General features: G+C 37.8%; 1 protein-coding gene and 1 pseudogene across 1 annotated transcript; both read right to left on the reverse strand.

Annotated features, from left to right (window-relative positions):
* Positions 1-4,221: 4,221 nt before the first annotated feature.
* Positions 4,222-5,172, reverse strand: LOC102832109 (annotated as a pseudogene).
* Positions 5,173-20,785: 15,613 nt separating this feature from the next.
* LOC102832496 (olfactory receptor 7G2-like) lies at positions 20,786-22,546 on the reverse strand. The gene is made up of 2 exons (XM_006877462.1): positions 22,536-22,546; positions 20,786-21,782 (listed from the first exon to the last, which is right to left on the reverse strand). Exons 1-2 carry the CDS (start codon positions 22,544-22,546, stop codon positions 20,786-20,788), a joined length of 1,008 nt encoding a protein of 335 aa, XP_006877524.1.
* Positions 22,547-25,228: the final 2,682 nt, after the last annotated feature.

The following is a 25,228-nucleotide window of genomic DNA, read 5'->3' on the forward strand; positions in this document are numbered from 1 at the left end:
TAAGATGTCAGGCAGCTGATCAATCCCAGGTTCATTAGGCAATGCAGCAGTGAATTGGCTGAAATTCCAAAGAATTGGAGAGCAGGTGACCAAGCAGATACAGGAACCAGCCTAACAAAAATTAAGCAAGCTTTGCCAGAGAGCCGGACTCCTAAAATAAATCCCTTTCAATTGTTTGACTGTTGATTTTTTGTTGTTGTTAGGTGCCATTGAGGCGGTGCTGACCCATAGTGACCTTATGCACAGCAGAACGAAACACTGCGGATCCTGGGCCAACATCACTATTGTTGCCACGCTTGAGTCCATTGATATTGCCACTTGGCTAATCGATCTCGTTGGTGTCCTCCTCTTTTTTTCTGAACCTCCACCTTACCAAACACTATATTCTTCTCCATTGACTGGTCCCTGCTGACAACATGGCTGAAATATGAAAGATGAAGTTTGGCCATCTGGGCTTCCAAGGAGCACTCTGGCTGCACTTCTCCCCAAACAGATCTATTAGTTCTTTTCCCATGACACTTTCAATATTCTCCACCACTACTATAACTCAAAAGCATTATTTCTTCTACTATCTTCCTTATTCACTGTCGAGCTTTCGCAAGCATATGAGGTTATTGAAAGTACCATGGCTTGGGTCAGGAACACATAAGTCCTCAAGCGAACATATTTGCATTTCAAAACTTTAAAAAGGTCTTGTGCAGCATATTTACCTAATGCAATACATCATTTGATTTCTTAACTCCTGCTTCTGTGAGTGTTGATAGTTGATCCAAGAAGACTGAAGTCCTTCACAACTAGCAGATCTCAAAGAGGAAATAACTACATTATATTAGATCTCAACATGAAGGCAGACTACATCTTAACTACCAAACCCCTGAGAATCCTGGCTCAGCCAAGAAAACACACACCCTATCACATACAGTATTTCTTTATGTGTATGCACTGTAGTCTATTTATCCATTCTTCCATTCTTGGATAATTCAGTAGCTCCATGTTCTTGCCCTTATGAATAATGCCGTGATGAATGTGAATATATATATATAAACTTTCATATCTTGGAATCCTGGTGTGGTGCCATCGGATAAGTATTTGATCTCAAAAACAGTTAGAACTGCAAGATCAGAGGTTAAGAACATGGGTAGCTTTCATTTTCTTACCCTTATGAATAATGCTGTGATGATTGTGAATACACACACACACGTATATGTTCATATCTTGAAGTCCTGGTGTGGGGTCATACGATAAGTACTTGACTTCAAGGTCAGTTAAAGTGCAAGATAAACCCTATAACTGTATCATTATGGGTCAGAACTGACTCAATGGCTCTTTACTATAATAACAAATTCATATCTCATGTATTGTATATGTAGGTATGTCCTACATCTAGTAGGGGGATTGATAGACAATTTGTTATTACTCATTCCAACTTTTTGGGAAGTATAATGCTGTTTTACACCATTTTACAATCCCAGAAGTGTATGAGAGTCTCAAGCTCTCCTCATCCCCGATATGTGATCAGAAGACTCTCCTGGTACTTTCTTTATTCTTTTCTGAGAGCCCCATTTTTCTCCTACACATCCATAGATAACATTTTGATTTATATCCAAATAGCTTTTATATATGTTTGAGAAAAGTAATCTCCCTATTCCTGCCAATTGAATTTTTTCATGTCCTGTTTGATTTACGCATATTCAACTCAAAGTCCTTGTTTATAGAAACACTGTTTTCCTCCTAAAGTAACTGTAAGAACTTTGAACAGAAACATAAAACTATAGCCAATATTCTATCACTCCAGTGGTTGAATTAAAATTACTCCACTAGGTGTCTCTGTGTGGCGGCTATACAGAAAAGTAAGGAGCATATCAAATGAAGCTGACTGATAGGAAATGAATATTTCAACTTCATCCTTTTCAACAAATCAATGAGAAGATATCAAATAAAAAAAAACATGGCAGAAAAAGATAACCAAATTGTACAATGATTTCCCAATAACTATTCTTTTGATTATTTGGCTAAAAGTAGAAAGAGCATGTGATAGATGCTGAAATAAAGGTAAGTAAATATAATTTCTGAAATAATCACAAAAATATGAAAGAGAAAAAGGATTATATGATTTATGAATATTGGCATGATGTGAAACACAATGATGCTATTAAATTTTATTTAATAATTACTATTTAGCAAGCATTGTACTAAGTGCTTGCCATGATTAGCTTCAATCCCAATGGAATTACAATCCACATCATCAATGTAAAGTTCATCTACTAAGTATTTGTTTCTTAATCAGGAATTAGATTAAGGAAGTGTAGATGATCCTATTCTCATTGATGATGGGAGAACATATTAATTCCCTTTATCTTTCATAAAATAATTATCACAAACTAGGCTGCTTAAAAGGAAAACTACATTGTTTTATAGTACTGAAGTCTGGAAGTCAGAAATCTAGGTGTCAACAGGAGTGTGATATCTTGGAAGACTTTAAGAAGCGAATGCAATGTTTGCCTCCTCCAGCTTTGTAAATACCATGTTAAATCCATGTTTTTCTTTGCCTTTTGTTATATTACCCCACGTTTTTTCTGTGGTCTTTTGCTTCCTACTTTTCTCTGTGTCACTTGCTCTGTCTATATTCTAAGAATGAGATTGCAATTATACCTATCAGGATACTCTAGGTTTAAGTTCTCTACAAAGATCACAAATTTCCAGGTGTAGAAACACATTTTTCTTGAAAGAAGTGCAGTCAAAACGCTCCTTAGAAGTGAGAATGGTGAGACTTCATATTTTGGACATATTTTCATGAGGGACCAGGCCCTGGGGAAGAATATCATGATGCTTGCTAAAATGTGGGTGAAGAGGGAGGGCAGACAGGGAGAGACGATATGACAAAGATCATCAGTGGGATGGATTTACACAATGGCAGCAACAATGAACTCAAGTGTAACAATAATTGGGAAGATGACTGAGGACCAGTCAATGTTTAGTTTTGCTGTACACAGTTTCACTGTGAGTCTAAAGAGACTCAATGGTTCCTAACAACAACAACCAATACCCTTTGTCCAATTAAGACAGTATTTATCCTGGAACATATCTGTAATTTGCATACGGTCAAAGAATTAGGATGTGAAAATATAATTATAAAAGCAATTGCCTAACCTGCTACAGGTACATATTTTATGATGACTACATCAAAAATTCCATTAGCAATAGGTCCAGAAAGAACATAAAATTTTCTCTTTATGGGTAGTTTGTTTCTTCTTATATCTGCATCTGCTACAGCAATCTAGAGACAATCAGGAAAACTAGTCCTAAGGTGACGGCAACACATGCAGGATTGCTGTCATGTTTCTGTTCATTCCTTATCTACTAAGCCATTGAAATGAAATAAAATTCTATTTTTTTTTCTTAAATATTTTATTGTGAATTATGTGATAGTTTACATGGGAGAACATTAGTTTTACATTCATTTTATCGCATATCATCTCATTGTCATGGTTACAATCCCCTCCATGCATCATAAACCAACGAAAGGGTATACCCTGCAAGCCTTCCCCTATACCCCCCAGGTCTTCAGCACACAGTCACTCTCCCTCTCTGGATCTAAAGTTTCCAGCTGCTCCATGGCTCCACGTCATCATCTCTGCCTCCATTTCAGGCATCACTGCTTCTCTATGTAGGGTCCTGCTCTCTGCACTTCTCCCTTGATGGTCCTAGGGACCTCCGCTCCTAGACTGAAAAGTTAATCACTCCCCTCCTTGCTATAAAATGTCTACCTTTACATTTTCAACCCTCACAATCAGTCCTGATAACAATTATTCACAACTGTGTCACAAGAGACCTGTCTGCATTCCATTGCATCAGTCCCACCTAGACAGATTGAGTATTACTCACTGGAGATTCTACCTTCCTCCAGGCCCTCTGGATCTAGGTTCCCTCTTGAAAGCTTGTAAGCCAGTCACTTCTTGCCTTTGTAGCCCCTCACCCTAAAATTCTATTTTTTGAGGAAATTATTATCTGAGAATTTTGAAAGTGTTAGCAACACAGACTTCTTTACTAATGATATTCAAATGCCTTCCAACCACCTAAATCATTGAGAAAATATAATTATGTCATTTTGTAAATGATGAAACTGAATTCAGTGGAGGTTGAGTCTCATTTGCAGGCAATGTTTATGAGTGACAATTATTTACAATTCATGAATTGTCACAGCAAGGAAAAAGAAGGCATCTAACCAATGAGTTTTCTCAAGCCAATCTTGATGTCTCTGTTCCATAGGCTATAGATAAAAGGATTCAACAGTTAAGGGATCACAATGTACATCACTGAGGCTACTGCCATCTTAGTGGAAGAGTGTGAAAATACAGAACTGATGTGCACACCCATAGATGTTCCATAGAATAATAAAATTACAAAGAGATGAGACCCACAAGTAGAAAAAGCTTTATATTTCCACCAGCTGATGGTATTCTCAAAAATAGGGGAGACAAGCCGAGTGTAAGAGAATATGATGCCAGTGAGAGGAACAGCTCCCAATATGCATGACAAAAAATATATCAGGATGTTGTTGATGAGGGTACTGGAATAGGTGAGCTTGAGGACCTGAGCAAGTTCACATAAGAACTGAGGGATTTTCATGTCTGTGCAGAAGGATAGATTCAAAACCATCAGACTTTGGATTAAGGAATCCACCACACTAACAAACAAAGAAAGCAGAATCAACAGGCCACAGAAGCAGGGATTCATGATGATTGTGTACCTCAATGGGTGACAAATGGCCACATAATGGTCATAAGACATTGCTGCAAGAAGAAAATTCTCAAAGCAACCAAAAACCAGGGCAAAAAAAATCTGGTAAAGACATTCTGTATAAGTGATGCTCTAATTCTGTTTCTGAATGTTCACCAGCATCTTTGGGATGGTAGTTATGCTCAAACAAATGTCAGTAAAGGACAGATGGGAGAGAAAGAAGTACATGGGTGTGTGTAGGTGTGAATCAGAGCTGACAGCTAATACAACGAGAAGATTTCCAAGCACAGTGAGCAGATACATGATCAGGAATAGATTAAAGATGAAAGGCTTCAGTTCTGGATCCTCTGTCAGTCCCAGGAGAATCAACTGTAATGTATCTGTTTCACTTCTGAGCTCTGTATTGATGAAGCTGGTGAAAAGATGGGTCATAAGACAATAAAATGTGTGGTCAATAAACAAGCACCTGCTGCAGTAGCATTAGAAAAAAAGAGGAATTGAGATGAAACCAAAAGGGTTATCTTCTGTGTGTATATTGCTTGAATGTTTTAAAAAGAAAGAAAAAGAGACCTAAACTATTTTTTCAGAGGGGCAACCATTATTAACTCTAGAAGAAGAATTAATATGGTATTTTAATGTTTATTGTCTACTCTTTTATAATCATTTAAAATATTTAGTAATTTTAAAAATAGAAATATATAAGCTTGGAAGACTGTCTGATGAATCCATCTTGAACTCTATCTTCTTCCCCAGAGATTAGATTCAGGCACTAGAGATAATGAAATATATACTAAGAATGAGGAAGCTCAGAAAAATGAATTTGACATACCCTCCTCTACATCACCACCACAGAATACAAGTAAATGTCAGAGAATTTTGGACCAGTGTTCAAGTTTGACAAAGGTTAGGTTATTGCTCAATAAGAAAATCATCTGCGATTGTAGATATGGAGCAAGAGACTAGCACAATTAGAATTCTTGCAAAGATACAAAGAAACTTATAGACAAAGAAGAGTCCCATTAGAGTGTTGGCTCCATCATTTCTTGCATGTACACTCTTCATATTCAGCATTCTTCTGGAAGTTCCAGACATAAAACCCCTGTCCTGCTTGCTAATCATTTACTGGAGGACTTCAGGTTACCTGGCTGGCATCCCTGAGGAATGATGGCTGACATCTTTTCTGCATGTAGAAGACTGAAGATCTGTCCTCAGTAAACACTGAAGATCTGTGTGATGCCCTAGACTCCTTGGCAAAAAGGGTCTTCTCTAGAAAGAGTGTCATGTGCTCTACCTGTAAAAGAGGAAGAACTCTTAAATTAGATGTCACTGGCAGATTAATTGCAGTGTCTGTAATCCTGGAGACTTTATATCCAAAGCTCCTCATTAACCCAAGACATTAATTGTCATTCTTCTCCCAGGTCAGTAAGAATTGTTGAAGCCACAGTGTTGTGAGACCAGCTGCATGTCATTCACCACTGTCCATCTATTGCTGTTTACCTCTTTCTCACATAGCTTATACATGTGAACCCACTATCATTTTATAGGTCAAATTATAGTTTTTCTCCATTTTAGGATATATTTAATCTTTTAGCCTCATAGTGATGATTTTTTTAATGAAGGATACTAGTGTTACAGAATTGTGTTTTTGTTGTTAGATGTCATCGAATCAGTTCTCACTGATAGGAATTTCCTTTTTTACTTTGCTCAGTTTTCTCAGGAATGTGTGTTGGATTTTATCAAACGTCTTTTCTGCATCAATTGATATAATCTTTTTTTTTCCCCCTTCATTTATGTTGTGGATTAAGTTAATTGTTTTCCTAATGTTGAATGACACTTGAATACTTAGTATGAATCCTGTAGAAATAGGCAAAACACTCTAAAAGAACATAAACTAGAGGGTTTGACTTTTTTCCTACATTTTATTTTTTACTTTCACAACAATAATTAAGATAAAGAACACTAGGGATTTAAGCAGTCCATCAAATAATACGTTTCTAGTCTGTTTCATTCCAAAATTGGGATTGCCTAATTTCACATGTCTTAATGTCTTCCATGTTAATTGGTATTATGAAATGTTTCACACATTCATCATTATTGTTTATCATTGTGCTCTTTCTTAGGCTAGGTTCTCTAGAGAAGGAAAACCAGTAAATCTTATATTTATATATATATATTCAAGAGGTTTATCTTGAGGAAATAGCTCATGCAGTTATTTGTATAGGCAATTAAGTTACAAGACAATAGGTCAGATGTCAGTCTGAAGGCTTCTGCTGACTCATGTAATTGGAGGAGTTTATGAACCTAAGATCATCAGACCAAATTGCAGGCTCTGTCTGCAGAGTTGTGTGAATTCAATGCCAGCAGGTAAAATGGCAGGCTGCTGATGACATCCAGGATCAATCAGCAGGTCTCTAGCTCATGTTTCAAAGAACTGGAGGTTACTAAACAATCCAGATACAGAATACAGACTGTGAGAAACATTTTCCATACTGACAAATGCTCAAGTAATCTAGTCTGTATTCATTTTAGCGAGAGTGAGGTTTCTTTAATTGATTTTGCAAAACCGCATGCCCAACCCAGTAGACAAAGGCAGACATGCCACATGGCCTGCTGCAAAAGGTTTTTATTCTTGTCTCTAGAAAGCCCCTCCTCCAGTTCCAGAACCCCATATATAATTCTATGGCATGTCCCATTTCCCTCCTCCCAGAGAATCCAAAATGGCTTGCCCATGGTTTCAATGGCTGCAATCTTATTTAAAATTCCTAGTCCTAGAACAGGCTGTTTGTTTCAACAATCTGTCTGCCATGTCTAGCAATCTCATGAATTCCTGAAGATGGACCACACCCACAGGAATTATTTCTCACAAATCCTCTTTTTGTATTTGTACTTATTGCTCTCATTTTCATTTATTCGTCTTAAATCCTCATAAAGTGTATCACTTCTGGATGTCCCTAAGAGTACAGATAATTATGGTTATATTAGGTTGCATCATACTTACGTCTGACATAGTATAATTAAAACACGTACAACCGAAAATGCACTTACCCCATTTTCTCCTTGTATATCAGGAATGAACAAATCACAAATATTTGACGCACATATAAATGTCCAAAAGCCAATCTCCAGCCCATAGGCACACAGCCTCATTCAGTCCATGGGCCTAGAATCCATGGCTCCTCCATGTCATCACCTCTGCCACCATCTCTGTTGTTGCTGGTTCTTCAGGCAGGGATGCCAAATTCCACTAATGACCTTCCTTCTTGATATCCTGGGATTGTCCATTCCTCAAATGAAAAAAAACTATTCCTTCCTTTTAGCTACATATCTTCTACAATTACAATTCTGCCCATCACAACCAATACTACAGTTGAAATAATAAAATCTTATTAGAATCATTCCATACCCTCTTTCATCAGACACATCTGGAAAACAGCAAAACTAGTCAGTGGGGATTTTCCTTTATCCCTCATTCTAAAACCAAGCACACCCATGAAAATGTCAAGTCAGCCACTTTTAGCAATTTTGTGGTTGTGATTTTGTGCCATGGAGTCGGTGCTGACTCATAGCGACCCTGTACAGGGTTTCTGAGGTGTAAATCTTTACAGGAGAAGAAAGCCTCATCTTTCTCCTGTGGAACAGCTGGTAGTTTTAAACTGCTGACCTTGCAGTTCACAGCCTGATTCATAACCACTATGCTATAAGAGCTCCTTACTTATAGCAATAGTAATGTCTACATTGCCCATACTACCAATTCGGGACACTGAGAAGACATTCATGTTCTTTGGTCTGAAGAAACATTCATTCTGATAGGAATTTTTTGCATCCGTAAGCAAAAGTCCAGTGCATCAAATTTTAATAACTGACACTTGCTCATAGGGTTCTGGTCAGGTTCTAGTCAGCTCAACAACCTTAGTCAGCCAACCTAGGTCAAATGAGTACCAGCTGCAAGCTTGGAGTTTACACACACCTCCCTGCACTTCAAACCAATCATCAAGCATATTGCTGCTGGTTCCCTTCCTCTTTAGGTCCTAGAAAGGTGTTTCCTTTGATGAGCCAACTTGCCTACAAGCCTCTGTTTGCCTTTTTTTTTTTTTTTTTTTTTTAAACTCACAAATATTCAACAGTTCTGGGTGGGTGTGCATATCTTTTTAAATGCAAGTATATCAACTCAAGTTCTGGCTCAAGATTCCACATTAAAGTTCTAATGTATTCAATCAAGAATAGGCCAAAGGCAAGCTTACAAACTTTCCATAATCATAATTTCAATATTCTTATTACACAATTTACAATATGTTATTTTGCAATAATAAGTAGGAGAAGCCAATATCCATAAGGTAATCAAACACATTAACCTTTTAAAACACTTAAAATCCCTCCACCCTGGACTATCCCCATTCACATGCATATGGATTTGGGCCTCTGGCAGGGTGGATTCCAGTAGGCCCCAGCCATACATCTTTTAAATACAGCTCCAAGCAACTCCAAGGAGCTCTGGTAGCGTAGTGGTTACGAATCGGGCTGCAAACCTTAAGGTCAGCGGTTCGAAACTACCAGCTGCTCCGCGGGAGAAAGATGAGGCTTTCTACTCCCGTAAAGATTTACACCCTCGGAAACCCTATACAGGGTCGCTATGGGTCGGAACCGACTTGATGGCACATAACAACAACAACAACAACCAAGCAACTCCAGAAGCTGCTCTCCTTTCAGCTGAAACATTTTATCTCACTCCCTTTGTTCTGTCTCCCACAAAAACTTACAATCTCTTAGGTCTGGAGTCATTGCAATGAATCCCACTCACAGTACCAAATGCTGACTTCCTCCGACTCTGCACTAATCTTCTAATATTTGTTTAAATTGCAACTGCTAATATGAGAAAAGTGAAGATTGAGACAGCTCTATTTTTCCACTTTCTAAACCACCCCTCTAACCAGTCAATTAATTCCAGCTTTTTCCCATTCATTAGCTACGATGCTTAATTCTGGCAGGACCTTTCTGATAGTTCCATGCATCACTTAGCTGCCAATGTTACACATATACCTCCTTTTTCTGCTAGCACCATGTCTAATGCAATTGTTTTCCCAAGACATCAGGCTATTGTCATAACTAGCCAACTCCCGTGTAGGGCATCTCTTGTGTCATTTATGCATCTATGGATCAAGAAATTCAGGGAGAGATCTCTAGGCTCAAGATTTCTCATATTGCTCAGGTTTCTTGCTGAACACTAGGGTGAAGGGAATTGCCAGCTAGACCGTAGCACACATCCCAGTCCAATTGGATCCAGCAAATTTCAGACATTCTCTTTTTCACAATATTCTGAGGGCCAAATAGAACACTGCTAGGTTCATCTATAGCATTTCGGACATGAGCAAAAGTTGTCAGTTCTTCTATATGCACTGCAAATTCTATGGGCCTTTAAAGTCAAGAAAAATGGCTCATCATTGCTATGGAGATCAAAGAAATTGTCTTTGACCAGCCCTTAGGAGTTTCATTTCCCCAAGCATTCTTGTCTCAGACAGAGGCAACCTGCAATAACATGTCCAAAGCCCAACAAAGAGAAGAGGGAATTACTTGTGCCTATGGGTGTATCTGGTAGTGTAGTGGTTACGAATCGGGCTGCGAACCTTAAGGTCAGCGGTTCGAAACTACCAGCCGCTCCGCGGGAGAAAGATGAGGCTTTCTACTCCCGTAAAGATTTACACCTTCGGAAACCCTCCCTGTACAGGGTCGCTATGGGTCGGACCCGACTCGATGGCACTTAACAACAACAACAACATGGGTGTATCAGCTACACCAACATGACAATGACTTTTATTGAGAACATGCACTGAACATTTAACTCATTTTATTCACCACTGGACCAATAAACAACATTCTTATCAATGAAGAAAAGACTGAAGTTGTCAAGGACTTCATTCTTCTTGGATCAACTATCAACATTCATGGAAGCAGCAGTCAAGAAATCAGACGATGTATTGCATTACGCAAATCTGCTGCACAAGACCTTTTTAAAGTGCTGAAGAGCAAAGATGTCACCTTGAAGACTCAGGTGCTCCTGGCCCAAGCTGTGGAACTTTCAATAACTTCATATGCATGTTAAAGCTGGACAGTGAATAAGGAAGATCAGAGAAGAATTGATGCCTTTGAGTTATGATGTTTTACGAGAATATTGAAATGCCATGGGCTGCCAAAATAACTAACAAATCTGTGTTGAAAGAACTGTAGTCAGAGTGCTCCTTGGAGGCCAGGATGGCCAAACTTCATCTCTCACATTTCAGACATATTGTCAGGAGGGACCAGTCTCTGGAAAAGGATATCATGTTTGGTAGGTTGGAGGATCAGAGAAAAAGAGGAAGATCCCTAATGAGATGAATTGGCAAAGTGGCAGTATCAATGTGCTGAAGAATGGCAACAATTTGAGGTTGGGCCAGGATCTGCAGTGTTTAATTCTGCTGTGCAAAAGGTCACTATGAGTCGGAACCACCTCGATGGCACCTAACAACAACAGCAACAACATTCAAGCATGACTCAACAGATTATGGGAATCATCAGAAAATATCTTTGATATCCCATATGAGTAAAGTTTTACTTAAGTTAATACAGAAATGGATGCAAACATACATTAGCAGAGAACTTCCAGAGGTTCATGCTGGATCACAAAGACACCAAGGAATGAGGGATGTCATTGTTGCTTTCCAATGGATCTTGGCTGAAAGCAGAGACTATCAGAAAGATGTTCATCTGTGCTTTACTGAGTACACAAAGTCTTTCAGTTGTGTAGATCATGACAAGCTATGGACAGCATAGCAAAGTATGAGTACTCTGGAACACTTAATTGTGCTCATGAGAAATCTGTACATGGACCAATAGGCACTTGTTGGAATAGAACATAGGAACACCAAATGGTTTAAAACAAAGAAAGATGTGTGACAAGGTTGTATTCTTTCACCATACTTATTCAACTTGTATGCTGAGCAAATAATCTAAGAAGCTGAGTTATATGAAGCAAAATGTGGTATCAGAATTGGAGGAAGACTCATTAACAACCTGCGATGTGCAGATGATACAGCCTTGCTTGCTGAAAGTGAAGCGGACTTAAAATACTTACTGATGAAGATCAAAGCACACAGCCTTCGGTATGGAATGCATCTCAATGTAAATAAAACAAAAATCCTCACCACTGGTCCAATAAACAACATTCTTATCAATGGAGAAATGATTGAAGGTGCCAAGGACTTCATTTACCAATTCAGTAAAGTGGAGGAAGCAATGAATGTGTTCTTCCTTCAAAGACTTCCAATGTTGTACACTCCTGTTGACACCTTGGTTTCTGACTTTTAGTCTATAGAATTGTAAGACAATAAATTTCTACTTTAAAGTCACCACGTGTGGGGGGCGGGGCGGTATTTTACAGTAGCCAAGGGAATTAGTGTATTCCCCAATCACCAAAGAGAATAGGCAGTTTTTTATATGTCTTGGTGATTTTCTTTTAGAGGCTATCCTTTCTGGGGTTTGTTGAACTTCTTAAATGCTTATCTTTTCACTTTTCATGATGATAGGGGAAATTTGCTTCCAGCAGCTCTTCAACTATCTCCTCTGTGGATTTGTGTGATTTTTCCTGTTCCAGAATGCTGATAATTCTTAAATTATTCCTCTCCATGTTGTCCAACATGTGTCTTAGGCTTTCTCAAGATTTTTTAAATCTTTTTTTGTGCTTGCTATTCTATATTACTTGTGTTGAGAGATCTATCTTCTAGTTTACTAGTTCTGGCTTCTATCTCTTCAATTCTACTCCTTTGCTCTTTCAATGTATTGTCCATTTCTGACATTCTACTATTAATCATTTGGATCTCTCTCTGTAGGTTTTGAATTGTTTCCAATGCTGTACCTATTTTATTTGATTGTTCCTGTAGCTGTTTCCTGATTTCTTCCTTATTTTTTTCTCAACTTCATTGTATAGTGCTTTGATACACTTTATAATCATTTTTCTGAATTCCTTCTCAGGAATTTCTAAAGCCTGCTCATTTTCCAGTAGGTTACTTCCAGCTCATTTGCTTCAGTCATTTATCTCGTTTCTGGACATGTGTTGATTTGGTCATCTGTTTCTGTTTTTTTGGGCATCTGTGGCCTTAATACTTGAATGGGTGTGTATTTTGATATTTTTATGCTTTTGATTGCCTCCAGGTAGATATAATCAGAGATGGGTTTCCTTTTCACAGAAATTTCAAGATGCCACTGTTGGTCGTTGTGACATAACTCAAGATTTGTGCCCTCTTTTACTTTTAGTCTGCCTGTCCCATTCCATAATCCCCATGGAGGCCTTTTTCCTAGTGATAAACAGTTCAGGCTGGCTGTTGCTCTTTTTCACTTCCATTTGCTGTTAAGGAGAAACTGTCACATTAACTTTCAAGTAGATCTGTGTGCAAGCATAGTAGAACTCTCTAGGGGTGGGAGTGGGGTATCCGCTAGCTAAGGCACCCCCTCTAGTCAACAGAATGTACTTGTGTAGCCAGCAAGACATCAATGAATATACACCAAAAAGAAAAGAAAACAAAAGAAAGAGTGTCCACACCTTTATCTCCACAGTCTGTCAGGCATCCGTGCCTGCTCTGAACCTTCCCCCACTTGGTGTCACCCAAGATGGAGGTCTGGGAGCAGCTGAGCACTTTGGATTAAAAAGCAATGGATTTCTTGCTTCTGCTACTAATTCCTCTAGCTGTAAGCCTTCCAACCTCTTAAATACTACTTTATATGTGGTTTTAGAGTTCTGACACCATTCCTTGAGCCTGCTTGGTTTGGTATTCTGTGTTGTTGCTGATGTACCTCCTCACTGCATGTCTACCTGATCTGCCATCTTGTTTGCTCTCCAATGCTTACTCATTATGATTGACTTATTTCACACAGCACAGTAGAATCCATCCATGTTCATCCATGTAATGAGATATTTTGTAAGTTCACTGTTATTCTTTAATGTTGTATATTATTCCATGTGTATATCATATCTTGCTGGATTATAGATAAGCCTTGAAACAATTAAACTAGATAAAAGAAATGAGATACTAAAGTTCACACACTGCATAAATTCATTTATAGGGAATACTAGATTAGGCTGATGAAACAGAAAGCAGATAAGTCGCATCCATGGCAAGGGAGAGAAAGGATTTGAGAATGATTATTTAGCAGGTACAATATTTCCCTTTGAGATGATGAAAAAGTTCTGGATCCAGATAGTTATGTTGGTTGCACGACACTATGAGTGTAATTAATGCTCTCAAATTGTAATATTCAAACTATTAATAATGGCAGTTAATGTTATATGAATTTTATCACCACTTTAACAATAGAAAAAAATATATGATTAAACTTCTTAAATGTTCATGAGTCATAATTACTTAATAATTTATAGACAGATATCTTACTGAGGTGATAAAGAGATGACATTAAATTTTATGAAAACTCCAGTATTTGTAGGACAAATGTTCTCAAATGCTGACAACTTCATAGGATTTGACTAATAAAAGAACATCAAAGAAATGTTAAGCACATAATTCAGGATAGTAATTATCAGTGGAGGAACAGAGTGTGATGCATCAGGGATATCCTTCAGGTTGATTCTTAGTATCAATAATGCTTAATTTTGTAACCAGGTGATTAATATATATTTTGTTGTGTATTGCTTCTCATTTAAAGAACTATACACACCTATCTTGTACACTAATTTGGATATGATAATTTAAATAGTAAAATGACAAATGACTTTTCATATTACAAGTTTTAAATATAGTCTCTTATTGTTTCTAATAAGAAAACCATGCTTCTCAAACCTAAGTACATCAGAATTGCAAAAGAACTGCTTAAAATGGATCATCATTTGGAGGTTTCCACAGAGAATCTAAGATTGTAATTCTTGGGTGAGATCCAGAAACATGCCCTATAACTAAGGGTCTCAGATAGCTCAACATGGCAGAAGTTCAGTGGACACCAATGGAAGAAACACAGCCCAAAACATCCTTTGGGTACCTGTTCTCCAGGACTGGTGCTAAAAATAACCCCTTCCCATACCCAGCCCCTTTTTTAAACTTTTTATTGTGAAATGGGTTAAGGATTACAGAGCAAATTAGTTTTCCATTCAACAAATCATCCATGTCCTGTCTGATGTCACTGAATGTCATCCCTGCAAAGTAATATCTCTCATTCCACTTCATTTCTGAACTTCGTCCTTTAGCAATGTTACTCTATTGATATCAAATGGTTGAATATTCTAAGAAGCCTGCACCTCCATAGTGTTGTTTTGCAGACCTGTCTATTGTTTGGTGAAAATTCAGCCAGAGATGTGAGTTCAGTTCCAGGCCTTCAGTGTGGCTAAGGGCCATTGTCTCAGGGGCTTCACTAGTCTCTATCAGACTATTATTCCATTTAAAGTTCTGAGTCTTGTTCCACATTTTCCTCACACTCTAAGGACTGCTAATGTGATCCGTTTCACAGTGAAGGTAGCCAGATGTCATCTTTTCTTCTGGTTGTGGGTTTGTGAAAGATACTGCTCAAGTGACCCATTGGTCCTTTGCACTTCTTGTTTCCGTGCATCTTTTATACACCCATTCTCCTTCTGACACTTGCTTTGCTTGTGTAGCTATTTACTTATGACTGTGTATATAGCAGTATTTACTTCCTTGTTTTTAATGCTTATACGTCTCCAACTGTATTTATACTACCTTGAACATTTTTGTCGACTTCCCCCTTATTTAATGTTGCATTCTATTTCACCCAACATGATATATGTCTATCTTCTTCTTTTTTAAAAAAATGTTTCATTGTGAATTATGTGATAGTTTACATGGGAGAACATTAGTTTTACATTTATCTTGTCGTATATCATTTCATTGCTATGGTTACAATCCCCTCCATACATCATCAGATAACCAAAGGGTGTACACTACAGGCTTGCTCCCTGTCGTCAGCACACAGCCCCTCTTCCTCTCTGTGTCTAAAGTCTCCAACTGCATCATCTCTCCAGATCATCATCTCTTCCTCCATCTCATGCATCACTGCTTCTGTGGGTAGGGTACCCCTCCCCACTCTTCTACCTTGAGGGTCCCAGGAACCTGCACTCGTAGGCTGAAAAGTTAATCACTCCCCTCCTTGCTACAAAACATCTACCTTTACATTTCCAACCCTCACAAGCAGTCTTGATAACAGTTATTCACTATTGTATCACCACAAGAGACCCATACACATTTCATTTCATCAGCCCTGCCTGGACAGATTGTACACTACTCAGTGGAGATTTTACCTTCCTTCATGCCCTCTGAATCTAGGTTCTCTCTTGAAAGCTTGTAAACCAGTCACCCAGTCACTTCTTATCTTTGTAACCCCCACCCCCATTTTGAGTAGCCAATGTCCAAGTTGCCTATCCCTGTCCTTTCAAGTAGAAATTTGCCATTTTTCAAGATCTGGATGTGGTTCAGGCTTCCACCTATAGTCTTATATAGTGCAGAGGCTCTGCAGGAAGCCTCCTTCATTGGGTATGTTGTAGCACCATTTTAGGTGTTCCAATCAGTTGTAGACAGAAGATGGACTTACAAGCTTTCTATGGTGATGTTTCTGGGTATTCCTTTCTCTCCCCTCCAGTGTCTATTTTATAATATAATGCAAAGAAAACCAAGATTCAAAAGACAGCCAAGCACCTTAACATTATTCCCCCCTTTTCCCCATTCCAACCATGTCTCAATCTCTGTATCTCAGAGCCCTGTTGTTCCAAGGTTGTACATACATCATTATTTACTTTTGTCCCACTTATCCCATGCAAGTTAGTTGTTCTCTCATCTGCTTTGTTCTTCCATTCCCCTCTACCTTCTTGTATATTGTCCCTTCCTCAACACCCAAACTATTCTGTGTCTATTCTCTGTCCTGTGCTCCACCTTCTGCTCCCTCCCCTCACAACCCCCTCCCCATCCCAGCAACCAGCAAAGAATCAACCCCCCTTTAGTATGGGTTCTTTTTCTTAGTCATTTACAGTAGTGGTCCTATGCAGTATTTCTCCTTTTTTGACTTACTAATTTCACTCAATATAATGTCCTCAAGGTTCATCCTTGTTAAGCAGTGGCTTAACATACAATTAGTCCTTTGGACTAATTGTTTGCATGCATCTTTTATACACCCATTCACCTTCTGACACTTGCTTTGCCAGTGTATCTATATATCAATGACTGTGTATATCGGTATTTACCTCCATTGTCTTTACCTCCAACTGTGTTTTCTTTACCTTGAACATTTTTGTCAACTACCTCCTTATTTATTATTGAATTGTATTTCATACAACTTGATATGTGTCTATCTTCTTGTTATGGAATTACCCTATTACCTTCTAATCTCTGGTGCATATAAAAAAGTGTTTTTCTGTGTATATAAAAATATTTTTCTTACTTTTTTCAGAGGTAGTCCCAGGGAGTACTTATCCTTTTACAATTGACAAATTTTCACTCATATTTAAAGTACCATGCACTGCCAGAAAAACAAAGTGCATCCAGAATATTCCTTAGAAGCCAGATGACCTGACTTTGTCTCTCATACTTCAGCCGTATTATCATGAGGTACAAGTTGCTAAAGAATTACATCTTGCTTGGTAAAAGTGTAGGATCAGTGAAAAATAGGAAGACTTACCCCAGTGAGATGGGTTGGCACAATGACAACATCAATAAGCTTAAACTAAATGATTTTGAGGTTAGTAAGGAGCTCTGGTAGCGTAGTGGTTACGAATCGGGCCGCGAACCTTAAGGTCAGCGGTTTGAAACTACCAGCCGCTCCGCGGGAGAAAGATGAGGCTTTCTACTCCCGTAAAGATTTACACCCTCGGAAACCCTGTACAGGGTCGCTATGGGTCGGAACTGACTCTACGGCACTTAACAACAACAACAACATAGTACCTGGCAGTATTTCCTTCTGTGTGCATAAGGTCTGTATGAGTTGGAACTCACTCAACAGCAATTTTACAAAACATAATGTCCTCCAAGTTCATTCATGTTTTAAAGAGTTTAACTCACCATTATTCTTTAATATTGAGTAGTGTATTAGAATGGGGTTTCTATAATAGCAATACCAGTAAAGTTTATTTCTATATACAGAAATTGTTTTTTCAAGGGAATGGCTCACACTGTTGAAGATGTGGGCAAATTTCAAGTCTGTCAGAAATCAGGGTGGAGGCTTCTCTTGATTCACACAATGCTGGTACTGATGAACACAAGATCAGCAAGTCACATGGCAGGCTTCTGGCTACAGAGGCAAATGGATCCAAATACAATACCTAAAATATCAGGCCGCTGATCTGTCCCATGTTATTAGGCAATGCAGCAGCTCGATTCCAATGAACTGGAGATCAGGTGACTAACCAAATACAGGATCAAGACCAAGCAAAAATCAAGCAAGTTTTGCTCAAATGCAAGAACCCTTATGCAAATCCCTTTCAATTAGTTGGCTGCTGATAGCAGGTCTCAGCATGGAAGTAACTACATTATATTAGATCTCAACATGAAGGCTGACTATATCTTAATCACCAAACCCTGATATCCTGGCTCAGTCAAGCAGACACACAACCCTATTCTTTGTGTTTATGCACCATAGTCTATCCATTCATCCATCTTGGATAATTGGGTAGCTCAGGTTGTTGCCCTTATGAATAATGCTGTGATGAATGTGAAAATACATATATACATTCATATCTTGGAGTCATGGTGTGGTGCCATAAGTAAGCATTTGTCCTCAAGGTCAATAAGAACTGCAAGATCGGTGTTTCAAACTCACCAGCCACTCCTCAGGAACCCCATGATGTATCATTATTAGTCAGGAGCAACTCAATGACACTTAAGCATAACAAATACATATCTTGGTATTGTGTATGTAGGTATGTCCTATATCTAGTAGTGGGATGGCTAGACAATTTCATATTCCTATTTCCATCTTATTAGTAAAGCATAATGCTGTTTTCCACCATGTTGCAATCCTGCAAGAAGTATATGAGAGGCACAGTCTCTCCTTACCCTCCTCATTCCCTCTCTGATGAACAGAAGACTCTCCTGGTACTTTTTTTATTCTTTTATGAAAACCCCATTTTACTCCCCTTCACATCAATAGTTAACGTTTTGACTTATATGAGACTAGCATGGGAAAATAATCTCCCTATTCCTGCCAATTGAACTTTTCTCATGATCTGTTTGAGTTATGCATTTTCTACTCAAAGTAAATTCCTTGTTCATAGAAACACTGTTTTCCTCCTAAAGAAACATTAAGAACTTTGAACAGAAGAAGAAGACTATAGCCAATATTCTATCATTCCAATGATTGAATTAAAGTTACTCAACCAGGTTTCTGTGTGTGGATGTTATAGAGAAAAGTAAGGAGCAAATCAAAACAAGGTGACTAATGGGAAATGAAAATCTCACCATCATCTTTTTCAACAAATCAATGAGAATAGATCAAATAAAATAACAAGGAAGCAAAAATTGACCAAATTGCATGATGTTTTTTCCAATCATTATTTATTTGAATATTTGGGTAAAAGTAGAAAGTGTATGTGATAGATGTTGAAATAAAGGTAAGCAAATATAACTTATGAAATAATCACAAAAATATGAGAGAGTAACAGGTTTATATGATTTGTGAATATTGGCAAGAACTGGAACACAATTATGTTGTTAAATTTTATTGAGTAATTACTATTTAGTATGCATTACAAAAAAAGTTAACAGTGATTAGGTTCAATCACAATGTAATTACAATCCAGATCATCAATGTAAAGCTCATCTACTAAATATTTGTTCCTTACATCAGGAATTGGATCTCAATGATGATGGGAAAGTATATTAATTTCCTTTATCTTTCATAAAATAATTATCACAAATTTAGTTGCTTAAAGTAGAAATATATTGTTTTATAGTACTGAAGACTAGAACTCTGAAACCTAGGTGTCAATAGGAGTTTGACATCTTGGAAGACTTTGAAAGGAGAATGCATTTATTGCCTCCTCCAGCTTTATAAATACCATGTTGAATCCATGGTTTTGTTTGCCTTTGGTTATATTATCCCATGTTTTTTTCTGTGGTCTTGTTGCTTCCTACTTTTCTCTGTGTCATTTGCTCTGTCAATATTCTAAGAATGAGATTGCAATTATACCTATAAGGACACTCCAGGTTTAAATTTCTCTACAAAGTTCACAGAGTTCCAGGTGTAGAAATACATTTGTCTTGGAAGAGGTGCAGTCAAAATACTCCTTAGACATGAGAAGGGTGAGACTTCATATTTTGGACATATTTTCAGAAAGGATCAGGCCCTAGGGAAGAACATCATGATGATTTCTAAATGTGTGGTGGCAAGCAGAGGGCAGGAAATGATGAAGATCACTAGTGGGATGGATTTACACAGTGGCAGCAAGAAAGAACTCAAGTGTAACAACAATTGTGAAGATGATTGAGGACCAGGCAATGTTTAGTTTTGCTGTGCACAGTGTCACTGTGATTCTAAATTGACTCAATGGTCCCTAACAACAACAACAACCAATACTCTTTGTCCAATTGAGACAGCATTTATCCTGGAACATATCTGTAATTTGCATACAGTCAAAGAATTAAGATGTGAAAATATAATTATAAAAGCAACTACCTACCCTGCTACAGGTACATATTTTATGATGACTACATCAAAATGTCCATTAACAATAGGTCCAGAGAGAACACTAAATTTTCTCTCTATGTGTTGTTTGTGTCTTCTTATATCTGCATCTGCTACAGCAATCTACAGACGATCAGGAAAACTAGTCCTAAAGTGACGGGAACACATACAAGATTGCTGCCATGTTTCTGCTCATTCCCTAACTATTAAGCCATTAAAATGAAATAACACTCTGTTTGTTGAAAAAATTATTGTCTGAGAGTTTTCAAAGTGTTAGCTACATTAAATTACCCTACAACCATCTAAACCACTGAGAAAATATAATTAGGTCATTTTGTAAAGATGAAACTGAATTCAGCTGATGCTGATTCTCATTCTCCAGCAAAGTTTATGAGTGATGAATCTTTACAATTTTTGAATTGTCACAGATGACACAATAATGAAAAGAAGACATCTTTCCAATGAATTTTCTCAAGCCCATCTTGATATCTCTGTTCCGTAGGCTATAGATAAAAGGATTCAGCATTTGAGGGACCACAATATACATCACTGAGGCCACTGCTGTCTTTGTGGAAGAGTGTGTAAATATAGAACTGATGTACACACCTGTAGATGTTCCATAGAATAATAAAATGACCAAAAGGTGAGACCCACAGGTAGAAAAAGCTTTATACTTCCCACCAGCTGATGGTATTTTCAAAACAGTGGAGACAAGCTGAGTGTAAGAGAATATGATGCCAGAGAGAGGAATAGCTAACAATATGCACGCCAAAAAATATAACAGGATGTTGTTGATGAGGGTACTGGAACAAGAGAGCTTGAGAACCTGAGCAAGTTCACAGAAGAAGTGAGGGATTTTTAGATCTGTGCAGAAGGATAGATGCAAAACCATCAGACTGTGGATTAAGGAATCCGCCACACTAACAAACAAAGAAAGCAGAATCACCAGGCCACAGAAGCAGGGATTCATGATGGCTGTGTACCTCAATGGGTGACAAATGGCCACATAACGGTCATAAGACATTGCTGCAAGAAGAAAATTCTCAAAGGTACCAAACACCAGGACAAAAAAAATCTGGTAAAGACATTCTGTATAAGTGATGCTCTGATTCTGTTTTTGAATGTTCACCAGCATCTTTGGGATGGTAGTTGTGCTCAAACAAATGTCAGTAAAGGACAGATTGGAGAGAAAGAAATACATGGGTGTGTGTAGGTGTGAATCAGAGCTGACAGCCAAAATGATAAGAAGATTTCCAAGCACAGTGACCAGATACACGATCAGAAATAGATGAAAGATGACTGGCTTCAGTTCTGGATCATCTGTCAGTCCCAGGAGAATCAATTTTAATGTATCTGTTTCATTTCTGAGCTCTGTATTGATGAAGCTGATGGAAAGATGGAGTGATAAGACAATGAAGTGGGTGGTCAATAGACAACCATCTGCTGCAGTAGCATTAGAAAAAAAGAGGAATGGAGGTGAAACCAAAAGGATTACCTTCTGTGTGTATATTATATGAGTGCTTTTGAAAAGAAAGTAAAAGAGACCAAAAATATTTTTGCAGAGGGTCAACCATTATTATCTCTAGAAGAGGAATGGATATGGCAATTTAATTTTTACTGTCTACTCTTTCATAATCATTTAAAATATTTAGTAATTTAAAAAATAGAAATATGTAGGCTTGGCAGACTGCCTTAAGAATCCATCTTGGACTCTACCTTCTTCCCCAGAGATTAGATTCAGGCAGTAGAGATAATGAAATATGTACTAAGAAGCAAGACGTTAAGAAAAATTAATCTGACACACCCTCCTTTACCATCCCCACCACAGAATACAAATAAGTGTCAGAGCATTTTGTAACAGTGATCATGTTTGATAAAGGTTAGGTTATTGCGCAATAAGAAAAATCATCTGTGATTTTAGATTTGGAGCAAGAGGCTAGCTGAATGAGAATTCTTGCAAAGATACAAAGAAACTTACAGATAAACAAGAAAGTATCGTTGGCTCTATCATTTCTTGTATGTACCCTCGTCACATTCAGCATTATTTTGGAAGTTCCAGATATAAAACACCTTTCCTACTTTCTAATAATTAATTAGCAGACTTCATTGCCATCATGGCCCCTGCCACTTCATGTTACCTGGCTGGCATCCCTGAGGAATGATGGCTGATATCTGTTCTGTATGTAGAAGACTGAAGATCTGTCCTCAGTAAACACTGAGGACCTGTGTGAAGCCCTAGGCTCCTGGGCAAAAAGTGTCATCTCTAGAAAGAACATTGTATGTTCTACCTATTAAAGAGGAAGAACTCTTAAATTCGATGTCACTGGCAGACTAATTGCAGTGTCAGTATCCCTGGAGACTCTATATCCAAAGCTCCTCATTAACCCAAAACATTAATTGTTATTCTGCTCCCAGATCAGTAAGAATTGTTGAAGTCACAGTCCTGTGAGACCAGCTGCATGCCATTCACCACTGTCCATCTATTGCTGTTTACCTCTTTGTCACATACTTAGTACATGTGGACCCGCTATAATTTTAGAGTAAAATTATAATTTTTCTCTTTTTTGGAAATATTTGACCTTTTATCCTCATACTCATGATGTTTTTATGAAGGTTATTACTCTTATAGAATTTTGTTGTTTTTAGATGTCATTGGGTCAGTTCCAACTGATAGGAATTTCCTTTTTTATTTTGCTCGGTTTTTCTCAGGAATGAGCATTGAATTTCATCAAATGTCTTTTCTTCATCAGTTGATATAATCATCTGCTTTATTATATTTTATTTATGTTGTGGATTAAGTTGATTGTTTTCCTAATGTTGAGTGATCCTGGAATACTTAGTATGAATCCTGTAGAAATAGGTAAAGCACTCTCAAAGAACACAAACTAGAGAGTATGACTTTTTCCCACTTTCTATTTTCACTTTCACAACAATAATTAAGATAAAGAAGAACACTAGGGATTTAAGCAGTCCATCAAATAAAATGTTTTCAGTCTGTTTCATTCCAAAATTGGGATTGCCTAATATCACACCGCTTAATGTTTTCCATGTTACTTTGTGTTATGAAATGTTTTACACATTCATCATTATTGTTTATCATTGTGTTCTTTCTTAGGCTAGGTTCTCTAGAGAAGCAAAACCAGTAAATCCATAGCATAGTGGTTACGAATCAGGCTGCGAGCCGCAAGGTCAGCAGTTCGAAACTACCAGCGGTCCCGCGGGAGAAAGATGAGGCAATCTGCTCCCGTAAAGATTTACAGCCTCGGAAACCCTGTGGTAGGGTCACTATGAGTCGGAACTGACTCCGTGGCACAAAACAACAATATATATATATATATATATTCAAAATGTTTATCTCAAAGAAATAGGCCAAGTAGTTATATGTATAGGCAATTAATTTACAAGTCAATAGGTCAGAAGTCATTCTGAAGGCTTCTACTGACTCATGTAACTGGAGGAGTTTATGAACCTAAGATCGGTAGGTCAAATTGCAGATTATTTTGCAGAGTTGTCTAACTTTTGCATTCACATGAGTTTATTGAGAATATAATGGCTTGGGTTAGGTACACCTTAGTCTTTTAACTGACATCTTTGTTCTTCAACACTTTAAAAAGATCTTGTGCAGCAGATTTGCCTAATGTGATACATCATTTGATTTGTTGACTGCTGCTTCTATGATAGTTGATAGTTATTCCAAGAAGAATGCAGCCCTAGACAACTTTAATTTTTTCTCCGTTGATAAGAATGTTGTTTATTGGTCTAGTGCTGAGGATTTTCATTTTCTTTACATAGAGGCACAAACCATACTGAAGGCTGTGTTCTTTGATCTTCATCAATAAAAATTTTAAATCTTACTCACTTTCAGAAAGCAAGGTTGTATCATCTGCCTATTGCAGATTGTTAATGAGTCTTTCTCCAATCCTGATGCCACGTTTCTCTTCATATAACCCAACTTCTCAGATTAGTTGCACAACATACGTGTTGAAAAGTTATGGTGAAAGAACACAACCCTTTCGCAGACCTTTCTTAACTTTAAATCATTCAGTGTTACCAAGTTCTATTTGAAGAACTGCCTCTTGTTACAGGTACAGATTCCTCATGAGCACAATTAAGTGTTCAGGAATAGTCATACTTTGCAATGTTGTCCGTAGCTTGTCATGATCTACACAATTGAAAGCCTTTGTGTTGTCAATAAAGCACAAGTAAATAGCTTTCCAATATTCTCTGCTTTCAGCCAAAGTCAATCAGAGATCAGAAATGATATTCCCCATCCCATGGCCTCTTCTGAATCTGTCTTGAACCTCTGGAAGTTCTCTGTGAATGTATGCTTTTAGACATTTCTGTGTTACTTTTAGTAAAACTTTACTCGCATGGAATATCAAAGATATTGTCTTGTGATTTCTTCACCCCTTGATTCCCTCTTTAATGGGCACAAATATGCATGTCTTCCAATCAGTCGGCCAAATAGTTGTCTTCCAAATTTTTTGGCAGAGATGAGTGAGTGCCTCCTGTGCCCCCTCACTTTCTTGAAAGATTTCAGGTTTTAGCCCATCAGTTCCTGGTGCCTTATTCTTTACCAATTCCTTCAATGCACTTTAGACTTCTTCTTTCAGTATCATTGGCTCTTGATCATATACTACCTTTTGAAACGGTTGATCTTCAAATATTTCATTTTGGTACAGTGACTCTGTGCATTCCTTCCATCTATGTTTTATGCTTTTGACATCATTCAATAATAGGCCCAGAGAATATTTCAATAACAAAATTAGAGGCTTGAATTTTTTTCTTCAATTCCTCCAGCTTGAGAAATGCTTTTTCTCCTTTTTGGTTT

The sequence above is a fragment of the Chrysochloris asiatica genome, unplaced genomic scaffold (assembly GCF_000296735.1).
Source record: "Chrysochloris asiatica unplaced genomic scaffold, ChrAsi1.0 scaffold00502, whole genome shotgun sequence".
Classification (NCBI taxonomy): Eukaryota; Metazoa; Chordata; class Mammalia; order Afrosoricida; family Chrysochloridae; genus Chrysochloris; species Chrysochloris asiatica.